The sequence below is a fragment of the Hemitrygon akajei genome, unplaced genomic scaffold (assembly GCF_048418815.1).
Source record: "Hemitrygon akajei unplaced genomic scaffold, sHemAka1.3 Scf000177, whole genome shotgun sequence".
Classification (NCBI taxonomy): Eukaryota; Metazoa; Chordata; class Chondrichthyes; order Myliobatiformes; family Dasyatidae; genus Hemitrygon; species Hemitrygon akajei.
In genome coordinates this window covers 611,534-621,404 of record NW_027332063.1, presented here as the reverse complement: position 1 = coordinate 621,404, position 9,871 = coordinate 611,534, and the positions used below count along the sequence as shown (strand labels likewise).

Here is a 9,871-nt window from a genome sequence, read left to right as displayed (position 1 = left end):
ATTTACCACCCCATCATCCAGATCATTTATGTATATTACAAACAACATTGGGCCCAAAACAGATCCCTGAGGCACCCCGCTAGTCACCGGCCTCCATCCCGATAAACAATTATCCACCACTACTCTCTGGCATCTCCCATCTAGCCACTGTTGAATCCATTTTATTACTCCAGCATTAATACCTAACGACTGAACCTTCTTAACTAACCTTCCATGTGGAACTTTGTCAAAGGCCTTGCTGAAGTCCATATAGACTACATCCACTGCCTTACCCTCGTCAACATTCCTCGTAACTACTTCAAATAAAATTCAATAAGGTTTGTCAAACATGACCTTCCACGCACAAATCCATGCTGGCTACTCCTAATCAGATCCTGTCTATCCAGATAATTATAAATACTATTTCTAAGAATACTTTCCATTAATTTACCCACCACTGATGTCAAACTGACAGGTCTATAATTGCCAGGCTTACTTCTAGAACGCCTTCCCCGAATTTCTCGCCTCCCAAATTCCGTTTGCCATTCCGAACATCAGTAAGACAATTATTTCCCCCGCCCCTCTGTGCTCTTCTCGCTCCCCTCCCCATCTTAGGTATAGCCATAAGAGCATAAGACACAGGAACAAAATTGGGACATTCGGGCCATCTGGAATTGTCCACCATTCCATCACGGCTGATTTATTATCCCTCTCAACCCCATTGTCCTGCTTTCACTCCATAACATCAGATCCCTGACTAATCAGAAACAAAATGTTCAAACTCCGTTTTCAATATCCTCAGTGACATGGGCTCCACCCCAATCAATCTCTCTCCCTCCCTCTCTCTCTCTCTCTCGCTCGCTCTCTCTGTGTCTGTTTGTCTCCGTCTCCGTCTCTGTCTCTGTCTGCCTCCGTCTATAAGACCCAGGAGCCGTATTAGGCCATTCAGCCCATCGAATCCGCTCCGCCATTCCATCATGACGCAATCCCGGATCCCAATCAACCCCGTACACCTTGCTTCTCGCCATGTCATTTGATGCCCTGACCGATCAAGAAATGATCGACTACCCCCTTAAGTATCCCTTCGGGCTTGGTCTCCACCGCAATCTGCGGCAGAGCATCCCACAGCTTCACTACTCTCTGGCGAAAGAAATTCCTCCTAAGCTCTGGCAAAAAAAATTTAAAAATCCTGACCTCTGTCCAAAAAAGGTCGCCCCTCAGTTTTGAGGCTGTGCCCTCCAGTTCTGGATATTCCCGCCACAGGAAACATCCTCTCCACATCCACACTATACATTCAACATTCGGCAGGTTTCAATGAGATCCTTCTGCATTCTTCTAAATTCCAGTGTGTTCAGGCCCGAAGCTGTCAGAGTCTCCTCCTTTATTAAACCCCTTCATTCCTGGATTCATGCTTATGAACCTCGTCAAAATATTCAGTGACATCCCTTATCCCGCTCTCTCTCTCGCTCGCTCTCGTTCTCTCGCTCTCGTGGTTGGGGCACGATACAATGGCACGCAAAGGTCTGGGCAGACCATTATATCTCTTTCAGACCCTACCAATAGAGATTAACCAAAATCAATTCAATGAATGGAACAAAATGTTATCAAGATACATAGTGGCATGCAAAAGTTTGGGCCCCCCCGGTCAAGATTTGTGTTTGCTGTGAATAGCAAAGCGAGTAAAAGATGAACTGATTTCCAAAGGGTAAAAAGTTAAAGATGACGCATTTCTTCAATATTTCAGGCAAGATTACTTTTTTAAAAAATTTCCATCTTTTACAGTTTCAAAATGACAAGAAAGGAAAGGGGACCGAAGCAAAAGTTTGGGCACCCTGTAAGGTCAATACTTAGTAACACCCCCTTTGGCAAGTATCACAGCTTGTAAACGCTTTCTCTAGCCAGCTAAGAGTCCTTCAATTCTCGTTTGGGGGATTGTTGCCCATTTTTCCTTGCAAAAGGCTTCTAGTTCTGTGAGATTCTTGGGCCGTTTTGCACTCACTGCTCTTTTGAGGTCTATCCACAGACTTTCGATGATGTTTAGGTCGGGGGACTGTGAGGGCCATGGCAAATCCTTCAGCCTGAGCCTCTTGAGGTAGACCATTGTGGATTTTGAGGTGTGTTTAGGATCATTATCCTGTTGTAGAAACCATCCGCTTTTCATCTTCAGATTTTTCAAACGGGGGTTTTGATTTGCCTCTCTAGAAATCTTGCGAACAGTTCTCTCAGAAAGTTTTCTTGGTCTTCCGGAGCTCAACTTGACCTCCACCGTTCCTGTGAATTGCCATTACTTAATTACCTGACGAACTGAGGAAACGGCTACCCGAAAACGCTTTGCTATCTTTTTGTAGCCTTCTCCTGCTTTGTGGGCATCATTTATTTTAGTTTTCAAAGTGCTAGCCAGCTGCTTAGAGGAGCCCATGGCTGCTGATTGTTGGGACATAGTTTGAGGAGTCCGGGTATTTATAAAGCTTTGAAATTTGCATCACCTGGCCTTTCCTAATGATGACACTGAACAAGCCATAGCCCTAACAAGCTAATTAATGTCTGAGACCTTGGTAAAAATTAACTGAGAGCTCAAGTCTCTTGGGGTGCCCAAACTTTTGCATGGTGCTCCTTTCCCTTTTTTCCACTCAAAAATTGTACAAAACAAAAATAATACACTGATCTTGCTTACAATGTAGAAAATAATGTTTCATCTTTAACTTAATGACTTTTGGAGATCAGTTCATCTTCTACTCACTTAACTGTTCACAGTAACAGAAGTTTCGATCGGGGTACCCGGACTTTTGCATGCCACTGTCGGTATGCCAGCTTCCGTCAGGGGTCTCCGGGGCATCGCTCTCCGACCGAGTCCTGCAGCGATTTCCAGTAGAGCAGCTTCTCGAAGTTTCTGACGTGGTGCGAGGTGACGAGCCGCCGGTAGGAGCAGATGGAGAACGGCTCCCTGTTGTTGGAGAAGACGCGCTTGGTGTGGATGGGCGCCGGCTCCACCTTCAGCTCCGCGACGCGCATCCCCACGTACACGTCCTCCAGTCTGAACAGGGGCGCCGTCCCGGAGATATTCCACACCCGGCAAGCCAAGTCAGTGGACAGGACGTAGCCGCTTCCGGCACAGTAAAGTGGGTACGTTTTCCCAGGGTATTCCTCCTTGCTGATGTACCACCGGTTCTTTGTCCCGCGGTATGGCTTGGCGCCTTTATAAATGCGCCCGGTGAGGAGGTTGCTGCGGGGGGCGTGGGACAGGAGCTCCAGCAGGTAGTCGGTGTTGACGAACGTGTCGGTGTCCGTCTTCATCACGAAGGAGGGGGAGCGACAGTAACAGCAGATCCACTCCAAGCCCAGCAGCACCTTGAGGGTCAGGTTGTAGTACGTGTCGTAGAAATCACCCTGGATGATGTCCCGGTGCTGTGCGGCCTCCCGTCGGATCGAGTCCTGCCGATCCCTCCCGTGTCCCAACAGGAAATAGGTGACTGCCCTTGCCCCGCCCAACCGCCGCTCGCTCCCCCAGGTCTGGCGGATGGCCGAGCGAGCCTCGAACTCATCCGGGGAGCTGGGCACCAGGAGGACCAGGAAGGGGGCGCTGTCGTCGCAGCGGCCGGCGGGCCGCGTCAGGAAGGAGGTGCCGTTCAGCCGCGAGGAGCAGCGGGGCCGGAAGCTCCCGCGGCTCCTCTCTCTGCTCCACAGGGCCACCGGGATCAGGCAGAGGAGCAGCTGAAGGAGAATCCCGACCTTGAGAAACCTGTTGCCCCCGGGTATTCCCTTGAGAAGCACCCGCAGCCAAAAGCTCGCATTTGCTGTAAAGCGAAGAAGAAAAAAAACATCATCAGTTGCACTCCAACCAGAAATGAACGTTGCACCCATGTCTAGTCTGAGAGATGCCTTGGGTGGACAGAGGAGAGGTTCGGTTCAACCAGCAGCTGACGAGGGGAAGAGCAACGGGATTACAGGAAAGGCGCTAGCACAGATAGAAGATTGACGGGCAGGCAGGAGGCAAAGAGTGGGAGTAAAAGAGGCATTTTCCGGTTGGCTGCCGTTGACTGGCCGTGTTGGGAGCGTTTCTCTTCACCTTGCACGTCACTAGATTGGATGGAACTATTGATGGCCTTGCGGCTATGCTTGCGGATGACGGGAAGATGGGGTGGAGGGGCAGGGAGTGCTGAGGACAGAGAGGATAGAGGAGGACTTGGACAGACAAGGGCAACGGGGGGTGGGGGGGGGCTGGTAGATGTAATACAATGTCGGGAAGTGCATGATGGGAGAAATGGGAAGACTGATTACAGTGGGGAGGGGATTCTCACAAAGATACGGAGCTGCGAGGGGTCCTGGGAGTCCTTGTGCCGGATTCCCTAAAGATTAATTTGCAGGTTGAGGCGGTAGTAAGAGAGGTAAACGCAACGTTAGCATTCAGTCAGCGAGGAAGAGAAGACAAAAACAGGGATGTCATGCTGAGGTTTTGCAACACACTGGTCAGGCTGCACTTGGAATATTGTGAGCAGTTTTAGGAACCTTATCTTAAAAAAAAAGATCTGTTGGGATTAGACCAAAAAAAAAATCAGAAGATATAGGAGCAGAATTAGGCCATTTGGCCCATCTAGACTTCTACGCCGTTTCATCGTGGCCGATCCAATTTTCCTCTCAGCCCCGATCTCCTGCCTTCTCTCCGTATCCCTTCATGTTCTGACCAATCAAGAATCTCTGACTTAAATACGCCTGAAGGCTTGCCCCCCGCACCCCCCAGAGCTGCCTGTGGCAAAATATTCCGGACTTCCCACTCTCTGGTTTAAAAAGAAAACGGCCTTCCTCCTCACCTCCGTTCTAAAGTCTGTTTTGAGTCTGTGTCCCCTGATCTTAGACTCTCCCATCACAGGAGACATCCTCTCCACATCCACTCGGTCTGGGCGTTTCACCATTCGATGGGTTTCAATGAGGTCGCCCGTAATTCTTCTGAATTCTAGCGATTACAGACGCCGTGACAGTTATCGGACGCTCTTTATACGGCAAGTCATACAATCCTGGGATGATCTTCGTGAAAATCCTTTGACCCCTCTCTACTTTCAGCACATCCCTTCTAAGGTAAGGGGCCAGAAACAACTCACAATCCTCCAAGTGAGGCCTCGCCAAATGCTTTAAAAGCCTCCACTTTACATCCTTCCTTTTCCATTCTTGTCTTCTTGAAATGAATGCTGGGATCGCATTCGCCTTCATCACAACAGACTCGATCTGGAAATTAATCTTCAGGGAATCCTGCACAACGGCTCCCGGGTGTTACACGGGGGCGGCGGAGGTGAAACCCAGTGCAGGACGCTGGCACGTCGACTCAGAACGATTCACTTCTTAATTACATTTTAGTCGAATTCTCCCCTACACCTCCTCCACTCCACCTCCCTTCCACCACCCCACCCTTCCTACCCCTCCACCTCCTCTCCCTGTCCACACCCCACTGCCCCTCCCCTCTATCTCCCTGTCCGACCACCACTTCCCCTCCAACTCCTCCGCCCTCCTTTCCCTCCCCTCACTCTCTGCCTGTCCAACGCCCCCTCCCCTCCCTTTCCCTCACTGCTGACCACCCAACCCCCAAGAACAGAGCGGGACGTGAAGGAGGTGAGGGTGAGGCACGCTAGCCTTCACCAGTCAGGGGTCGGGAGGTCACGTCGCAGTCGTACAAGGTACTTGGGAGTATCGTGCTCGGTTTCTACCGCCCTGCCACTGGGAAAGATGCCGTTGATATGATCTCAGTAGTTCTGCGTGTTTACAACCTCATCCTATTCCGGCAATTTTTGGACTACCAGTGATAGACTCCATTTATCCTTATCAGATTGTCGTCTAACTGCATTTTCAACTTTAATATAACCATATAACAATTACAGCACGGAAACAGGCCATCTCGGCCCTTCTAGTCCGTGCCGAACGCTTACTCTCAACTAGTCCCACCGACCCGCACTCAGCCCATAACCCTCCATTCCCTTCCTGTCCATATACCTGTCCAATTTTGCTTAAAATGACAATACCGAACCTGCCTCTACCACTTCTACTGGAAGCTCGTTCCACGCAGCTACCACTCTCTGAGTAAAGAAATTCCCCCTCATGATACCTTTAAACGTTTGCCCCTAAGTCTCAACTCATTTCCTCGTGTTTGAATCTCCCCTACTCTCAATGGAAAAAAAGCCTATCCACGTCAACTCCATCCCCCTCATAATTTTAAATACCTCTGTCAAGTCCCCCCTCAACCTTCTACGCTCCAAAGAATAAAGACCTAACTTGTTCAATCTTTCCCTGTAACTTAGGTGCTGAAACCCAGGTAACATTCTAGTAAATCTCCTCTGTACTCTCTCTATTTTGTTGACATCTTTCCTATCATTCGGTGACCAGAACTGTACACAATACTTCAAATTCGGCCTCACCAATGCCTTGTACAATTTTAACATTACATCCCAACTTCTATACTCAATGCTCGGATTTATAAAGGTCAGCATACCAAAAGCTTTCTTTACCACCCTATCCTTAAGAAATAAATCAGGAGGGTAAAAAGAAGGCATGAGGATGCCCTAACAGACAAGGTGAAGGAGAATCCTAAGGGATTTTACAGATATGTTAAGAACAAAACGATAGCAAGGTAGAAAATGGGTCCTCTGGAAGATCCTTAATCTACGTATTGAGTCAAAAGAGATGGGGAGGGGGACGTCTGTATTTACTCAGGAAATGGACACAGAATCTATAGAAGTGAGGCAAAGCAGCTGCAAGGTCATGAACTAAATACAGATTACAGTCGAAAGGCAAATTAGGGTGGATAAATTCCCAGGACCTAATAACAAGTTCCCTTGGACCCTGTGGGAGGCACGTGCAGAAATTGTAGGGCCCCTCACAGAGATATTTAAATCATCCTTAGCAATAGGTGATTTACTAGAGGATAGCTAATGCTGTTCCACTGTTTAAGGAAGGCTCTTAAAAATAAACCAGGACATTTTAGGCTGGTGCCTGACATAAGTAGTGGAAAAGTTATTGGAAGGCAATCTAAGGGAAGGGATATATGCGTGTTTGGATATAGACATGGATAGTCAGCAAGGCTTTGTGTGTGGTTTGTGATAGGCAATGTCTGAACAATCTTATAGGTTTATTTTAGGAAGTTATCAGCAAAGTTGATGAAGACAAGGCAGTGGAGTTTACCTCCATGGATTTTTAGCAAGGTATTTGTCAAGGTCATGCATCGGAGGTTGGTCAAGAAGGTTAGGTGGCTGGACATTCAAGATGTAGTAGATGGTTGATTAGAGGCCTATGGCGAGTGGAATGCTGCTGGGATCACTGCTGGGTATTATAAATCTCTAGTGAGATTAAAGAGTATTGTGTTCAATTCTGGCTACCTCATTATAGGAAGGATGTGGAAGCTGTGGAGAGGGTGCAGAGGAGATGTACCAGGATGTTGCCTGGTTTGGAGAACAAGTCACATGAAGCAAGGTTAGCAGTTGTCTTTGGGGCGTAGAAGAATGAGAGGGGAGTTGATAGAGGTCTACAAGATTATGAGAGGCATAGATAGGGTGGATAGCCAGTACCTGTTTCCCAGGGCACCAATAGCAAACACCAGAGGGCATATGTGCAAAATTAAGGGAGGGAAGTTTAGGGCAGACATCAGGGGTAAGTTTTTTACACAGAGGGTTGTGAGTGCCTGGAATGACTTGCCAGGGATGGTGGTGGAGGCTAAAAAAAAATAGGGGTATTTAAGAGCCTCTTGAACAGGCACATGGATGAAAGAAAGATGGAGGATTATGGGGTAGTGTGGGTTTAGTACCTTTTTTAAAGGATCATATGGGTCGGCACAGCATGGAGGGATGAAGGGCCTGTACTGTGCTGTAGTGTTCTATCCACATGAGATCCCACCTTCAGGGAACTATGCACCATTATTCCTAGATCACTCTGTTCTACTGCATTCTTCAATGCCCTACCATTTACCATGTATGTCCTATTTGGATTATTCCTACCAAAATGTAGCACCTCACACTTCTCAGCATTAAACTGCATCTGCCATCTTTCAGCCCACTCGTCTAATTGGCCTAAATCTCTCTGCAAGCTTTGAAAACCTACTTCATTATCCACAATGCCACCTATCTTAGTATCATCAGCATACTTTCTAATCCAATTTACCAGTCCATCACCCAGATCATTAATGTATATGACAAACAACATAGGACCCAGTACAGATCCTTGAATGAACACCACTAGTCACCGGCCTCCACCCTGACAAACAGTTATGCACCACTACTCTCTGGCATCTCCCATCCAGCCAGTGTTGAATCCATTTTTCTATTTGAATATTAATACCTAACGATTGAACCTTCCTAACTAACCTTCCGCGTGGAACCTTGCCAAAGGCCTTACTGAAGTCCATATAGACAACATCCACTGCTTTACCCTCGTCCACTTTCCTAATAACCTCTTCAAAAAATTCAATAAGATTTGTGAAACATGATCTTCCACGCACAAATCCATGTTGACTGCTTCTAATCAGATCCTGTCTATCCAGATAATTATATATACCATCTCTAAGAATACTTTTCATTAATTTACCCACCACTGACGTCAAACTTACTGGTCGATAATACAATACTTAGCCCTTCGTGTCTGCTCCGCCATTTCTGATTAAATCACGGCTGATTTAATAGCCTTCTCATTTACCTGCCTACTTCCTGTAAACTTTGATATCATTAGTGATTACAAGCCTATCACTGTACGTTTTAAGTAGATTTTATGACCCTCCCGTCTGCGGCAACAAATTCCTCAGATTCACAATCCCCTGGCGGAGGGCGATGCTCTTCAGCATTACTCTGAAGATGCGTCCTTCTATTCTGAGGCTATGCTCCCCGGTCCTACACTCCCCCACCACGGGCAATATCCTCTCCCCATCCAATCTATCTAGGGCTTTCAATAGTCGGTAGGTTTCAATTAGGTACGGCTGAGCTCCAAAGACTGCAAGCCCACAGCCATCAAACGCTCCCTGTGTGTTCACCTAGTATTGCCCTGAATCACTCACAGGTACCGCACCCACTCTCTTAGAGAACGGGCCCAGACCTGATCCGAGGACTCGGAAGACATTTCACAAAGGGAAAACACAGCGTATTCCCGGGGAAATCGAAACCAATTACTATCACCCTCAGGGCACTCCCCAACTATTTCATCAGCACCGTTCTGGTCTGGGTGACCCTCTGCCCTGTCCGCTCTTCGGCAAATCCCTGCAATATATCGCTGTGATGACTCGCAGCGCAACCCGCTGTAAGGAGCGTGAAGCAGGCAGTAGTTATACCCCTTTCCACATGTGACTGTGCTTCCCCAATAGATGTTAACTCTCTCTCGTCAGTCTTCTCCGTCCCTTCACGAATCCTTTGTAATTTGCGGGCACCGATTAAATCCAGAACCATTATCGATTAGTATTTGCAATTAAATAAAAAGAGCTCTAACATACCCGTGCCCTTCCCTGCTGCTGATGTCATTGAGAAACCTTTCCTGTCCACTCCTTCACCCTTCTTTTTTGTGGAGAGTGTTTCGTCAGACTCCGGTGCTCTGTTACAAGCAGAAAAATAACATGAAGCTCAGAAAATTAAATTAAGTTGACGTGGAAGCCGTTGTCGCGGTTTTGTTTTCGACCGCGACGAGTGCTTCAAAATAACTTTGTCGCATTCACAGGAGCGACGGCACTCGCATCCCGACACACTCGGTCACATCGTGCGCAATTGCCCCGTGCCGTGACTCTCCGGTGGAGTCTGCACGCGTTTCTTTTTTTCTTCAGTGCAATGTCGCTTCAAGGACAAATCCTTCGATGGTGACGCGCTGAGAGGTTTTCGCCAATTTCAGCTCCGCTCCCGAGCGCGGCAGGAGCACATAAAGCAACACGATCGCACGAACT

At 47.8% G+C, this 9,871-nt stretch overlaps 1 protein-coding gene across 1 annotated transcript; it reads right to left on the bottom strand.

Moving 5' to 3' along the window:
- Positions 1-2,796: 2,796 nt before the first annotated feature.
- LOC140724249 (beta-1,3-galactosyltransferase 5-like) lies at positions 2,797-9,386 on the bottom strand. Its single transcript, XM_073038727.1, has 2 exons — positions 9,272-9,386; positions 2,797-3,773 (listed from the first exon to the last, which is right to left on the bottom strand). Exons 1-2 carry the CDS (start codon positions 9,384-9,386, stop codon positions 2,797-2,799), a joined length of 1,092 nt encoding a protein of 363 aa, XP_072894828.1.
- Positions 9,387-9,871: the final 485 nt, after the last annotated feature.

Coding starts and splice junctions, on each gene's coding strand:
- LOC140724249 (XM_073038727.1), bottom strand. CDS start 9,386: ATGGTTCTGGATTTAATCGGTGCCCGCAAATTACAAAGGATTCGTGAA. Junction 3,774..9,271: donor ACAGTCACATGTGGAAAGGG/GTATAACTACTG, acceptor TTCGCTTTACAG/CAAATGCGAGCTTTTGGCTG.